General features: G+C 46.0%; 1 protein-coding gene across 7 annotated transcripts in view; it reads right to left on the minus strand.

Moving 5' to 3' along the window:
- MYO7B (myosin VIIB) overlaps positions 1–16,495 on the minus strand; it is a 58,094-nt gene that overhangs the window by 1,737 nt on the left and 39,862 nt on the right. For 6 of the 7 annotated variants that reach the window (XM_054074127.1, XM_054074128.1, XM_054074126.1 and 3 more), the window contains 15 exons: positions 16,287–16,413; positions 15,693–15,862; positions 14,365–14,546; positions 13,424–13,551; positions 12,716–12,873; positions 11,319–11,472; positions 9,277–9,432; positions 6,474–6,579; positions 6,245–6,358; positions 5,383–5,470; positions 4,174–4,280; positions 3,524–3,709; positions 2,605–2,721; positions 1,719–1,802; positions 760–879 (listed from right to left, as the gene is read on the minus strand). In XM_054074127.1, coding sequence (XP_053930102.1) covers positions 760–879; positions 1,719–1,802; positions 2,605–2,721; positions 3,524–3,709; positions 4,174–4,280; positions 5,383–5,470; positions 6,245–6,358; positions 6,474–6,579; positions 9,277–9,432; positions 11,319–11,472; positions 12,716–12,873; positions 13,424–13,551; positions 14,365–14,546; positions 15,693–15,862; positions 16,287–16,413 — 1,997 coding nt within the window. The remainder of the gene's footprint in view (positions 1–759; positions 880–1,718; positions 1,803–2,604; positions 2,722–3,523; positions 3,710–4,173; positions 4,281–5,382; positions 5,471–6,244; positions 6,359–6,473; positions 6,580–9,276; positions 9,433–11,318; positions 11,473–12,715; positions 12,874–13,423; positions 13,552–14,364; positions 14,547–15,692; positions 15,863–16,286; positions 16,414–16,495) is intronic. The other variant, XM_054074131.1, reaches the window with a different exon arrangement.

The following is a 16,495-nucleotide window of genomic DNA, read 5'->3' on the forward strand; positions in this document are numbered from 1 at the left end:
TTCTTAGTCTCTCAAAGAGCTCCAGAAGCAAAAATAAGTATCATTTCCTCCCTCTTTTATCTTTTTCTTAAGCTCTCCCCTGCATGGACACCTCTTCCAACAGCTATTGCTCTTTTGATAATTGTTTATCTATTCCTTCTTCTACTCTTCCCCCCACAGATGGGAAACTTTACAGAGCGTAACTCTACTGTGTCCTTGTCATTCAAAATACGATTGTACATTGACATCTTCTACTTTGGAATCCAAGCTTTTCTGTGAGAGAAGTCAGCCCTTGAATATTTTTACGTTGTCATTACAAATTTGCCTTTAAATATCAATGCAGTGATGCTTGCCTGAGCCTGTGGACAATCTGAACTCAATACTTTAAAAGGTGGTACAGCTCACTGACAAGCGTAAAATCTTACAAGGCAGTGTTACTGCTTAGATGGATTAAACCACGTGAGACAAAAAGCCCCTTATGTAGTTTTGTGGGCAAGTGCAATCTTTTCTTTATGCTTCAGGTAGATAGAATTTTGATGTATCAGAAAAATTGGAGAAATTACTCTTTTCACTTGGCTCTGTGGTTCACTCCTTGGCATCAGATGGCATTATATAGCACTGAATCAGTTCTAAACTGTGGTTTTATTGACCTAGCAGTGAAGGCTTTTTGTATCTGCACCGGATTTAACATCTTTTCTGGCATGATTGCTCTGCAGCAATTCTGGATGTAAAGGAAAAAGTAGGAGTTTCTTTTGTACATCTTAACAAAACTCTTCTTACCAGAGATGTCTCGCATAAGATCCGGCTTCCTCGTACCAGGTTCCCGATTGTCATGTGAAAGTACGTGCTCCCACTGCTCCAGTTGGAGATTTTATTGAAGGGGTAGACTGTTAAAATATCCTGGAGGGGGAAAAAAACTGAATTATTAAACATTTCTCAGAAGAAAATAGGCTGTTTTGAAAGAAAACTTGTAGACCCTGAGCGTTCTTGCCCATTTCATTTATAAACAGCGGCTCAAGGTAAGTCTTGCATCCAGAATAGTGGTGTATTGGATTTTCACCAAGTAGGTGAGTCTTAATCACTCTAATGAGACTTCCTTTCATTCTGTGTTGATCGTTGCCTTGGCACACTGCCATTATATTTACAATAATCTAAACTCACTGGATGTTCTCTTCTTAAAAGCAAATAATGATACTGATAATGGCTTCTGCCTGGGACTTTGGTAAGACCAGAGTGTCTGGATTAGAGAGCTGGTAAACGCTGTCTTTCAGTCTGATCTTTCAAACAGTTCGGGTTACTCAAAAAGCATTTTTCTGAAGCAGATCCTCTAGCGCACTGCCCATCTATCTGCCCCATCTTACCACTTTGCCCAGATCCATCATGATTACAATCTCAGAGATCCTCTGCGCTGTTTCCTTCCCAAATCATTTCCTTTGCAGAAACCACAAAGAAGTGATTTGAGGCAATAATGCAGAAGGGGCTCCAAGAAAGCTGTGGATGGACTTCTTACAAAGGCTTGTAGTGACAGGACTAGGGACAATGGGTATAAACAGGAGAGGGGCAGATTAGACTAGACATAAGGAGGGATTTCTTCACGATGAGACTGGTGAGGCCCTGGAACAGGTTGTCCAGGGACATTGTTGATGCTCCTCTTCGAGGAGAAGGTCCTGTTGCTGTCCCTAAATTGGCACAGTCAATTAAATCCTTCCTTAGACAGACTCTTAAGAAGCTACTGTTACCTTTGTCTTCTGGTGGATCAGCGACACCCCTTGCTTGTTGATTGCAATCAGCACAATGTCTGGGAGATTTGGCTCCGAGGTTTGCTATAAACAAGTAACAGAGCAAGATAGGCAGAAGATGAAAAAATGATCCATATTAGCTGCATAGTGACCTCTAAGAGTGTGCAGTGCTGGTGCTTCTCTTTACCAAATAAACACTGAAACATCAAGCTCTTCAGTGTTGTGTAACTCTTGCTAAGGACAACCGTCTTGGCCATATATTGATGACTTGGACAGCTGCTACATAAAAATAGAATCGGGTCTGTTATTTCCTAGGTGACCTGGTAATAGGTTGGTTGCAAACCAGTGAAGAGCCTAGTGGGGAGAGATTAAAGGTAGCAAGTCGGAAATGATTCCTGGAGGTATCAACTGCAGAGTGAGAGGATTAGTACAGTTCTGAGGGAAGAGTCTCTGGAGATTTGACAGCGTTTTGTTGTGGAGAACAGTGACAGGACAGCTAAATATACAGCTGAAAGATCCCCATCTGCTGTGTAGTTGTAATATTAAATATTGTGGATGCTCCTCTTCGAGGAGAAGGTCCTGTTGCTGCCCCTAAATTGGCACAGTCAATTAAATCCTTCCTTAGACAGACTCTTAAGAAGCTACTGTTACCTTTGTCATGTTAAATATTACAACTGGAACAACATCACCAGTAAATAGCGGGCACAGTTCAGAAGGGATTTAAAACCCATCTCCCTGCTTTGAAGGAACTGTGTTTTCCTCAGTGGATGACGGGAAGCCAGGTTTATAATGCATTCTCTCACAGATCTAGAATTGTAGTTAGTCCAGTTATATCCCTCAGGGCTGCTCTACTGCCAAAGCTGTTCATACAGGCCTTTAAACGTACCTTCACCTCAAAGAAGGCCGATCCAAACGTCGGCCATCGATGTATCATTTTCAAGAAGGCAACCTTGGCCTCATCCACAGTTTTTCCTTCATATTTGCTGTATGCTGCAGTAATGCTCTGTTTAGAAAAAAGGATATAAAGGCTCTTCAGTCGGAGATGGGCAGGTTTCTGACACCCACCATTAGCACTAAAGACAGCATCAGACCATCACCAGGATCAGGCTTGTGCCCACAGCAGCAGAAGACACCGAAAGTGCAAATAGCCTACCATGCCATGGGGCAAAGTGGAGCCAGAACCTCCTCAATGTTCCTTACTAATGAGTTGGCTGAAGGAAGCCCAGGGGATGGATTTCAGCACAGAGGGGCAATATGGGATGAAACAACATTGAGAAAGCCAGTGTTCAACACCCACAGACATGTGTCACGTTTTCTGGTGACACATTTAGAGTGAATTTCCTCTCTGTATTTGAAATAGTGCCTTGTTTGTCCTCGATGGCTAAGTGATGAGTACCTGCTGAAACTTCCTTGCCTTTAGGTGGAAAAACAATCCTTTTGCTATGAGTAGTGTGCATGTGGTGCAAGATGACTTGCCGGCCACGCTATGAAATATTTAGGACACATCTTAATTTTCTGTTTCTTTACAAGGTACTCAAATTCCCAGTCCCATCACTGACTTTCCTATCTCTAATCTTTTTCTGGGCACTGAAAACGGACTGCTGTCTCCAAGAAAAATGCACATCTCAGACTGGTTGTCCAGGGCTGCAGATATCGTGCAGAGGTTTGGCAGAGAGGATGCAAAAGCTGGATTGTAAGAGGCAGAACAGCAACATCCAGCAGCATCTCTTCATGTCTGTTGATGTCTGTCTTCTCTCATAAAGCTCTGTGGAAGCAGTATGATTAATGAAAGCTGATGTTCTTACCTTCTTCCACTCGTCGGGTGAGATTGCCCGGAGCAGATTGTCTGGCACCAGCTCCTTCAAGATTTTGGGGATGGTTGCTAGCTGTGTGCGGTCATTGTTGAAGCGCACTTTATAGATCAGCCCTGCCAGCTGGACAGCTTCATCCTTGGAACACTTGTGATAGCCTCTGAGGTACTTCGGCAACTCCTGGAAGAGATCAGTTCTAAATCCAGACAGAACAGGCTGAAGCAAGCACTGACTTACGCACGCTAAATCTGTGAGGGCATGTGAGTTTTGCTAAACAGTCCAAGGGCATTTCAAGAATTTTTGACTCCTTCTGGAAGTTCTTTGGATGGTCTTTCAAGGTCTTTCCTAACCCAACCTAGTCTCTGATTCTCCATATGATTATGGAGCAAGACGAGCATCTCCTGGAAACAATTAGATAAGGGAGCTGTGCTCCAAACATAAGCAATATAACTAAGGGGTGAACATTGTGAGAAAGAAATCTGCTCCTGAGGCTGCGCTGTGCCCTCCACAAGCATCCCTTGGGATGATCTATAATGCAGGCCTTGGTGAGGGAGACTACAATGCTCCAGCAGGCTTATTGTCTCCAGAGTATTTCTTGGATCACATTGCCTACCATTATATTTATGCTTTAAGGAACTGGTTACCTGGTGGTAATGAAAAATGGAATCAGCTTTCAGGTCCTTCCCAGGAGTTACGTTCAGCCACAGCTTTCGCATGAAGTACACCTCATAAGCCACAGACATAGCAGCCCCTAAGGGAACAACATCTCGTTAGCGTTCTCTGTCTCATTGCAGAGTTCTGCAGTTTTTAAATGGCTTTTAAGCTTCTTCAGAGAACTCATTCTGGTTTTAATAGTAACAAACAAAATGACTAACAAAAAAGCACAAAAGGCTGTTTTAGATGACCAAGGCAGCGATTGATTGTCAGTCGCTGGACACTGATGCAGCGAACTGAGGTGCAGGCTCTCCGGAGATGTGGGAAGAGGGTAAGGATGCCTGCAACGTGAGTGTTTGTTACATTTTGGTGCTCACAACAGCTGCCTGCCAATGTGCAGCACGCTTCAATCCTCTTATACTGATGCAGGTGCATTCCCTGATGGCTGCGCTTACAGAAATGAATTGTGATTTAGTGCACCCACATCTTCATGCTGTGATTTTCAGAGCTCCCGGCAGCATCAGCTGTTGGCAGAAGAGGGAAGTTGAGCAGTCTTAGATATGTAAATTGTACTTCATGAAGCTGAACCTTCAAAGTTCAGGATAAAGAATATGAAATCTGAGTGGAGTTTGAGTTTGGTGTAGATTTCAAAATATATGTTACACATAGGGGTGAAGCGCAAAGAATTGCTGTCATTAGTGTTGTATTTTATTCTAACAAGTGTTCCCCTGGGAATACAACTTGTGCTTTGGCATCACCAGGTGATAATCCAGCCAACAATTTTCTTACATCCCAAAGAATGGGAGTGACAGTGTGTAAAGAACCTATTTACACACTTTGGCCAATACCTGGCCTGGCAATGCATGAGCCTTGACCTGTAGAGGATCAACTTGTCTAATTTGTGTGCATCCAGCTGTTTTGGATGCAACAGATCAAAGACTCTTTGGTACCAATTCAAAATTTGTGGAGAGATCAGCCCCCCAAAGATGTTCTGGTGTTCCTGATAGCCAGTGCTTGGCTGCATCAGGTCCCTGGATCTTACTGCTGGTACAGGCAGGACCTGCGTACCTACAAAAAAGAATGATGTGTGGCTCTGCCACACACTTCTTAAGATAGAGTAGATCCTACTGGATAAATTTGCTGTTTCCCCACTTCAACATGGCATTTCACGCAGCTTCTTGTGCTGGTGTTCTCCTTACCATCTTTCACTGGTTTGTTCCTTCTGTTCCAGTCCGTCACTTGCCTTAGTGAGTCAAAGAAGTAGTCTGCTTCATTCTGGCTGATCACCTGGAAGAGGCCAAGCAATGAGGGGCACAAAGGAGGGATCAGCAGATAATATCTAATACTGCCTGTGCAAATATACCCAAGTCCAAGGCTGAATTTTCTTTCCTTCTCTGCAGTAAGAGATCATGATTATGGCAGGAAAGAGGCAAGTGGAAAGGAGTAGAGAAATAGGAGGAGGAAGGCTCAAATTATCTACATTCCATACGGTGATTTTTATTGCATCTTCTCTTGCTTTTTTCTTTCCAGCCTGCTTATTGAAGTCAAGCTGAAGATGCCTACCTTATTCTTTGCCATTTCCTCTTTGTAAAAAATTGGCACGTGCTGCGTTCCTCCTTTCAGGAATGCCAAATCAGAAAATCCCTGTGCTTGGACCCGGTGCTGCTCTTGCCTTTATTACGTTCCAGAGAGAAGGCACCTCTTAGCAAGGCAGCCAGCCCAAGCTTCAGCTCAGGCAAGGCAAGCTCTGAGAAACTAGAGAGCGATCAAACGGTCAACCACTGCTCTCCCTGACACCAGTGGGTACTGTACGGGTGGCACTAAACCACTTGTGTACCGGCAGACTGATCAAAACCCTGCATCTCCAGCCAGGCCCTTGAAGAGACTCAAAAGAATTGTCAGGTGCTAAAAATTCGAGTCTAGGTTGTATCGCTTCGGTAAAACAAGCAGTAACGAGCTGCTTTGTTGCTTGGCTTCAGATGTGGTTGTCTAGGTGGTTGGGTAAATGAGTAAGAGAGGAGGGGGGAATCTGGCTACCCTGCAATAATTGAGAGGAGTTACCTTGTCTGCAATCTTCACAAAGAGGCTGAAACCTTCCCAGGAGCTCAGCTGGAGTTTGGCAGCGATGTTCTGACACAGAGTCCGTATTTTGGTGTTTGTTCCCACGTCAAATGTCTGTGAGATAACAAGACTTGTTACACAGAGGACAGGAAGAAATGAGAACACTGAACGCCTTGAAGTGTGCTCCTGCATGAACACATCATGGCTGGGAAAACAAGTAAGTTCTCACCTGTTCTGTTTCATTGGGGAAGCAAATCTTGTGCGAGATCTTAGTGTTGTTCTGTAGGATGGCCTCAACCTCCACAGGATGAGGTGCCCACTTCCTGGAGCCACTCCTGGAAAATGCCACCACCATCGTAACAAGTCAGTGCTGGATGTTTATTCTTTGAGAAGCTGAACAACAGGATTCCACCCAAACAACAGATTCCATCCCAAATGCTAGTACTATGCGATGGGGCAGGATTTCACCCCGGTGCAAATTCTGTATTTGAACAGTGAGAAACTGAGGGTGGTAATAGTGTGGATATTGAAAGTCTGTTCTGCTCTGCAAGGAGGCTGCATGAATAAGGCTCCTTCCTGGCCATTACCCCTCCTATGTATTCAGCAACATTTTTCCTTCATAAGGTGTGAAGATAGTGGCCGCAAGGAGAAATACATATTTTTAATACTTACATCAGAAAAAAAAGGTATGCATTCAGATACAAAATGAGTTACGGCTCAGGAGACAAGTACCAGAAAGGTTTGGAGGGCCGCTAGAAGCACTGTATTTTATAGAAGAGCTGGCATGCTATCACTGATTCGAGAGGCACTTAAGCTGTACAATCCTTCCTTGAAATCATCCCTCAGAGCAGAGCTGCCTTTTAGAGCAAAGGAACTGGCCCTGAAATCTGAGTCACGCAGGAACCCTGATGAAGTTAAAGTGAGCACAAGTCTAGCACATCACCTTCAAGGCTGGTATTTTCCTGCCCTCAGTGGCACAGAGCAGGCTGGAGATGGGGCACACGAGCTTATGGGCCAAACCTCTCTCACACTTAGGCCAGTCTCTCAGGAGCAGAGCTTAGTCTGGCATCCAGCTTGTGTTGTGCAGGCTTGAAAACCAATTGTCCATTAAATAAAGTAGTTCAATGTGGAGAAGGAAAAGCTGACTGTAACCAAGTCGAACAGCATGTGTTCTGAGTACTGCAGAGGCACTGTGAGGAGCGTGGACCTGCCCTCCTTAGCTGTCTGCTCCTGGACTTGCAGCAGAGGGAGACCAAGGAAGTGCAGCAGCTTGGCTGGAGGCACAGGGCCATCTCTCCTTGCAGCCTCAGCTAGGAATTTGTTGCCAAGGCAAGATCTGCTTAACACCCAGCAGGGTGCTCGCTTGCGCCCTGCCCAGGAGTCTGGGGATGAAGCTGTAAAGTTGTTTATGGAGGAGAAGGTGTACCCAAGGGCTCAGTTGGCTTCCACTCTGCGTATTACAGGTTGGTCCTTCGAGCTGGCTGCTCTCCCCCTTTCTAAAGAGAGCAGGTTATTTAGAATCATAGAATCATAGAATAGTTTGGGTTGGAAGGGACCCGAAAGATCATCCAGTTCCAACCCCCCTGCCATGGGCAGGGACATCCCACTGGATCAGGGATCTCTTACAAAGAGAAGTTGGACTAGATGATCATTATAGGTACCTTCCAACCGAGAAAGAACGTGCAGGTTTAATCTTAGGAAAATAAATGCTCCTAGAAAACAACACTTGTCTTTGTTCCTTTTCCCATCCCCCAGGCTCCAGATCTGAGCAGTTTAGCAGATAGAATTCTCCTCCCAAAGAACCCATTCTGCGTTTCCCTCCCTGTTTCCCAGCTCTAAAGAAGCCCTGTACAGCTCAACAGGGCTTAGAGCATGAATAGCACATGATATAGGGAGGCAGGAAATTTTCAGCCTTCTCCATAGAAAAAACCAATGAATAGCATTCCTCACCATGCATTTTTCAAGCACTTCAAAGGCGAGTTCAGTGCAGTGACATTTCCCCAGCAGTGCCAAAATCCCCACCGCAAAGGGACAGCCAGTGTTAGCATTCCCGTCAAGCCTGCCCCACAGGGCTCACAAAGCAAACCCGTAGGGCACAGACAAAGAGAAGGGGGAGGATGGAGGAGCGGGAGGGATAAATCATTGGGCAGCTTCTTTGCTGAAGAGCGGTAGCTCGCAGCAGCATCAAAATGGAGAAAGCTGGGGTTAACCTTGATGTCCAAGCAGCAAGTTCTCAGTGTCGAGCTGTGTAATTCCAGTGCCTGGAGGAATCTCGGTAAACCTTTCTCCTACAGTTCAGTTGATTCTTCCTGAAAACCAGGGAGCCATTCCACTATGTCTGGTCATGTCAAGTTCATTACACCAAAGGTCATTTGGAAGCCAGGGAATCACTGTGGGTTGGAGCCACGTTGCTTCAACCCTCATGAGGACAAGGGAATGCTAAGAGGCCTGAGGAGTGCCCTGGTGTGAGCAGCCATGAAAGTCTCAGGGTGATGCTCATTTGCGTTTCTTCAAAGAATAGGAATTGATTGTCTTGCTCCTTTCTACTCAGCATGGATCTCCTTTGCTTCACCATCAGGAAACCAACAGAGCCACATTAGTGCCCTGCAGTTGTCAGTGACTTCAGTGACCTAGTATTTTTAGCAGCTCTGAGCTTCTAAGATTCAACAAACCCAAGACTAATCCTCAGGTGCAAGTAAGGGGGATAAGGATATGCTGCCTCACCAAAGGAAAGCAAGGTCAGGACCTCATCAATGACGATACAGGATTTCATTTCAAGCTGTGTGTCCTATAGCATGTTGGAAATACCCAGCTCTGGGCATCGAGTGATTATGTGTGATGCTGAGCTTTTTAAAATGTTGCTAACTCTGTGAAAGAAACCATTGAGAATTAAAAATAATGATCACTTAATTAAAAAAAACCAAACAGGATGTGAAGAGAGAAAGGCAAGTAACAGTCTCGATATTTTAGCACATGTGCTACCTGGTGCCTGATCTTTTAAGACCTTGAGCTGGGTACGTGCCGGACTTTACCTCATCACCCTCTGAATCCTCCGACTGCACTCCAGGGCCAACGTCTCTTTCTGACGTGTCTCGATGAACTTCTGGGCATGTTTCAGCAGTGACTTGCTGGGTGGGAACAGGCCAGTGCAGAGCCAGAGGAGCTGCCAGCCCTTGGTCACGCTGTACCTGTCAATGCCAAGCAAACGATTCTGCTGTAGCCAGGTATAATTCTTTGACCACACACTAGCTACGGGGGAGAGAAACACACTCCCATCATGGTATGTTGTGCCGTTTGGCAGAGAGCTGCAAACCAATGACTTCACACGGATCTGGCAGCTGTTTTCTGTGCAATGACTGCAGCCTGTATGCAAAGACAATGCTAAATCCTGGCTGATAAATATTTATGACAGTTGCAAAACTTATGAATTAAGTATAAGCTTCAGTTTAACAGTCATTTTGGCAGCAGTGACCCTCCTGCCATCCTCCTGGAAAGCTGCTGCCAGTTTGCTGTCCAGGCTCTCATGCACTTGGGTTGTGCTTTCTCAGCTGCTTGTGTTCATTCACCTGTGCTCCTGCTCTGAAAAATGAGCAAGTGGATGACGTTGTGTAATCATAGAATCATAGAATAGTTTGGATTGGAAGGGACCTCAAAGCCCATCCAGTTCCACCCCCCTGCCATGGGCAGGGACCCCTCCCACTGGCTCAGGCTGCCCAAGGCCCATCCAACCTGGCCTGGAACACCTCCAGGGATGGGAGGCTGTGCAGCCAGGAACTGGTCAGTTGTTCTGCCTTGAAGGCCAGGAGCAGAACACACTTGAGCTCCGTCCCAGGGACTGCTCTCTAAGGTAAATGGTGTGAAGTGGTTTTGATTGTGAAAACCAGCAGGTCTGCCTTTGAACAGGCACCAGACTGCTGAATGCAGATGTCCTGGCTTCTCTATTCCCATTTACTGTTCTAATTTTGCAGATGAAGACACGCTATTATAATCCCATTTATACTCTATAGAGCAGTGGTGTTTGTGTCTGTGTGGGAGCGCGACATGGTCCACAGGGCAGTAGCCTGGGAAGACTGAAAGATTTGTTGCTCTTGCTGTTCCAATGAAAATATATGGAAATAGCCACCCTTCAGGCATTGTTTTTTCCACATCAGCGATCTCTCACAAAACAGTGAATGGCTCCCAGGACTAAATTGGTAGAGCAGATCAGGCATGGCACTGTCGCTACCATGTATTAAATAGCCTGTAAGATTTACTGCTGGCAAAGGGATTTAGCTTTTAAGAGTTAGATCCATAGTAATAGTTCCACTGAGTTTAATATTTGTGGAACAGAAACAAAATAAAGAAAGAAAATAAACAACTAGAACCTCCTTCTCTACTTTTTTTTGCAGTGACACAATGCATCTAGAAACAGACCAATTATTTTGTTAACAATTAGTATTATTTTAAGCTTCTTTTTGAAGTTCAGTTCCCTTGGAAGGAGGTCAAATTATAATTACAAGTGGGAAAGCAGACATCAGCCTGTTTCAGAGACTTGTCCATGGGCAGGGGCCTGTGTGACCAACCTGTTCTGAAAGCCAGTTGGGTAACCGGGTAACCTCATTGATGTAACTAGTAGAAAGGATTAACAGGTAGTAAAAGATGTAGTGTGAACTACGTGCTGATACTGGAAATACTGATAAGGGAAATACTGGGAAACTTAAACAAAGGGAGGGCTGGCAGCGCAGTCACTGAATGCATGCAAGAGCTCCATTTTCCTCCACAGATTGCCTTTGGACTAAGAGGGCTTCAGTAACACCTTGCCTGCCCAGAGATGAACGTTGAATGCTGGTGGAGCACAGCAGCAGCTCAAGGTGACAATAATGGTCCTGCTCTGACCTGTCACTGCCAGGTTGTGGTCCTGAGCGCTCCACAAAGGTGAGCCCCACAGCACTGCCTGGAAGAGGGGGGATGGGAAGCTGTCCCTCCAACATTTGGCTGTTCTTCCCCTCTGTCCCTGCTCTGCACTGGTGTAGCAGAGAATCCTGATCACCACCTGTGCCCCGGCTTTGCAGGATGGTTGCACCCAGGTGAGTACCTGTTTCTGTTCTCAGTCAGTTGCTTCATAATCTGACAGTAAATCTCATCCCGCAGGACCTCCTCCTGGATAGCGGCTACAAATATCTGGTCAGTGACTTCCACAGAGGAGTGTGCCTGTTTGGAGGGATAGTCCCCCATGAATTTCATGATGGGTGGATGTGCTGTTAAGGACAAAAGCAGGCCGATTTTGGAAGGGAAATGGGAGTTCTCGTCTGGATCCTAATGTGGCTGGAGAGCTGCATGGAAGAGAAGGACCTGGGGGTGCTGGTTGACAGCCGACTGAACATGAGCCAGCAGTGTGCCCAGGTGGCCAAGAAGGCCAATGGCATCTTGGCTTATATCAGAAATGGGGTCACCAGCAGGTCCAGGGAGGTGATTCTCCCTCTGTACTCAGCACTGGTGAGACCGCACCTTGAATACTGTGTTCAGTTCTGGACCCCTCACCACAAGAAGGATGTTGAGACTCTGGAGCGTGTCCAGAGAAGAGCAACAAAGCTGGTGAGGGGCTGGAGAACAAGTCTTACGAGGAGCGGCTGAGAGAGCTGGGGTTGTTTAGCCTGGAGAAGAGGAGGCTGAGGGGAGACCTTCTTACTCTCTACAACTACCTGAAAGGAGGTTGTGGAGAGGAGGGAGCTGGCCTCTTCTCCCAAGTGACAGAGGACAGGACAAGAGGGAATGGCCTGAAGCTCCGTCAGGGGAGGTTCAGGTTGGATATCAGAAAAAAATTCTTCACAGTAAGAGTCATTGGCTACTGGAACAGCTGCCCAGGGAGGTGGTCGAGTCACCTTCCCTGGAGGTGTTTAAGGAACGGGTGGATGAAGTGCTGAGGGACATGGTTTAGGGAGTGTTAGGAATGGTTGGACTCGATGATCCAATGGGTCCTTTCCAACCTGGTGATTCTGTGATTCTGTGATTCTGTGACAGTGACCCTGTTGATGTCGAAGTGGCAAATGCTGGGAGGAGGGTCTGGAACATGTTCTCTGCCTGTCCCCTACTCCTTCCCCTAAGCAGCAGTCACTGTTTGGCTGTGACTTGTACTCTATTAGCTGCTTGCTCTGGGCACATGCAGGAAATGTCACCCGTTCCTAAAGCCACATTCTTAGTTAAGTAAGCCAATGTCACTCGTTCCTAAAGCCGAATTCTCAGCGAAGTGAGCCAATGTCACTTGTTCCTAAAGCCGAATTCTCAGTTAGGGCTTGTGGAGCACTGGGAGGGAATAGGCACCTTTCTTCTGTCGGCAAGGGAAAGAACAGGAAATCACTCACAGTTGATACCCCCCACCTTGATGTAAATGTATCCCTTGTAACACAGGTACGGTCTTATCTCAGTGGAGGTGGTTTAGTGGAGGTAGCTCTGCCTCCTCCTTAGTCCCACAGCACAAGAGTGAAAGGATATCAATGAATGCCTGACAAGCCAAGTCCCGAAGATCAGGGTCTGTGCACGCTGTCTTCAGCAAGGGCTGTTTTAAGGGCTCCTTAGAGTGTGCCCACAGCTGACTGCGCCCACGGGATTTCTGGAGAACAGCTTTGCTGATGGATTCTTTCTCGGGAGACCTGAATGAAGACAAGTGTAGGCAATAAAATGTTACTGGATTAGCATTGCCATGAACATAGGAGGTTGTATCACAAAGACTTATCCCTAGGCACATTCTTTCCCAAGACAGTGACCGTATATCTCCTTTGATTACACAGGTCAACAAGAACAGAAAAATGTCCTTTCTTGTAGATGCAGAAGGCAGAAGGCTTGCAAAAAGAAGAGTGGTTTTAAAAGGTTAATTTTTCCCTTGCTCTCCAAGGCCTGAGATGTTCTGTATCCTCAGTAGCTTGCAAGCACTAAAGCATGGGTGAGAAGGAAGGAAGCCTGCTGGAAAGAAAAAAAGTCCAGCTGGGGTTCTTCTACCTTTCACTCTGCATTTCTGCAGACAAAAGATACAAGTGGGCCATTTTCAAGGATCTCTGCACGTCCAAAGTCACACTTAATTACAGGGAACAAAGAGAAGGAACCCAAATAGAAATGGGAGATACCATTAACATCCTAAGATTTAAGGATCACTGAAGATCAGCAAGAACTTTTCGAGGGTGCACACTACATAGAGAGCTTCACCTGAAATGTTCATAGGAGAACTCCTCCAGGGTGTAAGGCTTCACTTTGAGATCCTCTTCATCGGGTTCCTCCACGTAGGAGTTCTGTGAAGCAGTCCTCCTCTGGTCTGGAGACATCATCAGCAAGCTCTGGAATGACATAGCCATGCAGAGATGTCACACGAATGCAGGTCTGTGCACGTATTGTCAGGTGTCACTCAGCATATACCCGCCGATGCTGTATACTGAGCTCGAGTGCTCTGGACTGCAGGAGATCTTCTGTCCCCTAAGCAGCATCTTTCAGACACTCAAGAAAGAGTAGGAGTACGAGGCTCAAGGAAGTAATTTCCATAGACATAAGAGTGGTGGCCATCGGAATGTGTGTGATTATCCAAAGTAGAACACTTGTCAAAAGGAGACCTGCTGACCACAGGTGTGGTTTTCCACAATTCTTTCAGTTTTTTACTTGTTATCACAGCATCCAATATACTGAGTCTCCAAAACCAAAGGCAAAATCATTAGCAGACTGATCAGTGGGAAACCTTGTGCTGACTCCCTTGAAGACTACATTCTTTCAAAGCTACCTGCTGCACTTAGGGCCTCCCTTGACACCTGACGTGATCACCAATCAAGCCTAGTGGGTACACAGGAAAATTCAGCTGCTCTCCCATTTCTCTTGATTGCTACCAGTGTCAGACACTGAAATCCCTAATGGTGAACAGACCGTTCTTTTTCAAAGTCATTGCTTTTGTGCAACTGCAGTCTTCTCCTTAGAGTTTGGGCTAGGTTTAGTTTTGTTTTCAGACAGGACAGAAGAGAAATGCTTTGCTTCAATGGGAGGTAATAGAACTTGTCTGACTTTGGAAGAACAATTAACTTCCAGTTATAAATTCAATCATATTTAACACTGCTGTTATCATTTATCTTCCAGTCTTCTCAAAGAGAGTGCTCAGCTTTTCTTACCAGCACTTGACTAGAGGGTTTTGTGAGAGAAGGGATGATGTAGATGTCTTCCAAAAATACATTCCCTGTTTTGCCTGTCCTTTCATTCTGGGCATTGATCCAACCAGTGTCTGCATCCAGTCTTTTGTCTTCAGTGAAGACTAGCAAGTCTCCCTTCTTGAAGGACAGGACGGCAGGGTCTTCTGGAAAACAGCATAAAGGAGTACTGTTCAGGCTTGACAGACCAAGAAAATGCAAGGGGATTGCAATGTGAAAGACAGGGGAATTGTAGTTTTGAAGGCTTGATTTCAATGAGCAATAAAAATCGGTTTGTATAAATACAGCTAATCATCCAGTAACGCTTCAGAGATATCACTTACATGTCACCTGAGGGCCTGGTTTTGATCCCCTGAGAGCAGTGGCAGAACTCTGTTTGATTCAAATGGATGCTGAATTTGTGTCTATTAGTGGCAGCAAGTCATGGGAAGAAACTCACTAGCTGTAAGTACGTGAAGTGCTAGTAGTAAGTGGGTAAGTACACTCTAAACCCCTCTTGTCTGTTCTAGTCAACTATATGGGACAGAAACTTCCCGTTTAACACCTCTGTGAAAGGTTTTTGGGGGAGGATTTTGGGGGAGCCCAAATCCAACTCTACACTTTAAGCAGGTTGAGTTGTTGGACACCGTAGTATCTAAATTCCAGAGAAGGGTAATGAAGCTGGTGAGGGGGCTGGAGAACAAGGGTTACGAGGAGCGTCTGAGGGACCTGGGGTTTTTTAGCCTTGAGAAGAGGAGGCTGAGGGGAGACCTCATTGCTCTCTACAACTGCCTGAAAGGAGGTTGTGGAGAGGAGGGAGCTGGGCTCTTCTCCCAAGTGACAGGGGACAGGACAAGGTGGAATGGCCTCGAGCTGCACCAGGGGAGGGTCAGACTGGACATCAGGAAAAGATTTTTCACAGAAAGGGTCATCAGGTGCTGGCAGAGGCTGCCCAGGGAGGGGTGCAGTCACCTTCCCTGGAGGGGTTTAAAAGACGGGTAGATGAGGTGCTCAGGGACGTGGTTTAGTGGCAGATAGGAATGGTTGGACTCGATGATCTAAGAGGTCTTTTCCAACCTGGTGATTCTATGATTCCATAAAGAAAAAATGCAAAATGTAGAAGGGAGAAGGAAGGGTAATTTGCATGCAATGGTATTGAACCACATTGTCTTACGCTCTGTATGGCTGAGCTGATCACTATGCTGCAAAGAGACTCTTGCTGAAGTTCTCCCACTTCCCTTCAAGCTCTTTCAAACAAATGCTGTGGGTTTCAAGATTTCTTCAGTACCCTGTAGCGAAGGTACAGGACTTACCTTGGGATTTTTTCTCGTGCATTGCCACAGCGAATCGTGATCTCTTCTTCAGCCCTTCCAGGAACATGACCACCAGTTCAGCAATGACAACGCTGTTTACAGATGTCAGGACAAACTCCTCAGCGCGAAGTGTGATGAGAGTGCAACTCTGTCCAAACGATTTCACTGCCCTGTGAATTATTCAACAGTTACCAGAGCATCTGAAAAACTTACAGACGCACCTGCAGTCACAGCCAAGGCACCTACGCCTCCTTGCAGACAACTCCCTTACAGTGAGTATTGTAGTCCTTAATTTGCCTTCTCGGTAGGTGTGAAGGACTGGAGTGGCTCATGTTCACTCTGGACTCCACAATGTTTTGTACAAAAGTGCTTCATTACAGACAAAAGCACACCCTTCTTTTGGAGTAACTGGGCGACTATTAAATTTGCTCAGAACTTGTCCCTTTCTGTTTCCCAGACTTAGGCTAAACCACATTTCCAGGCTCAGATCCCAGGGGGACAGTAGAGAAGGTACACCTCCATCCTACATGGAAACCCCTTTCTGGATATGGGCAGAGGTGCCTCTTTTGTATCTTGTCTTTCTGGGGCACTCACCTGTTGGTGTGGATGCCAGTGATCTCTGGGAAGGTCAGCTCAAAGAGCCGCTTTTCTGACTCATCCAAGAAGCAGATACCTTTCCAATTTACAGCCACAATAAAGTGGTTCTTGGGCAAGCTGGGACCTGAAAAAGCAGAATAAACTCCTTATCAATACCATACAAGCCCTCCTCTATTGCTTTTATATCTGTCCTCTACTCCCAGGCT

The sequence above is a fragment of the Cuculus canorus genome, chromosome 9, assembly GCF_017976375.1.
Source record: "Cuculus canorus isolate bCucCan1 chromosome 9, bCucCan1.pri, whole genome shotgun sequence".
Lineage (NCBI taxonomy): Eukaryota > Metazoa > Chordata > Aves > Cuculiformes > Cuculidae > Cuculus > Cuculus canorus.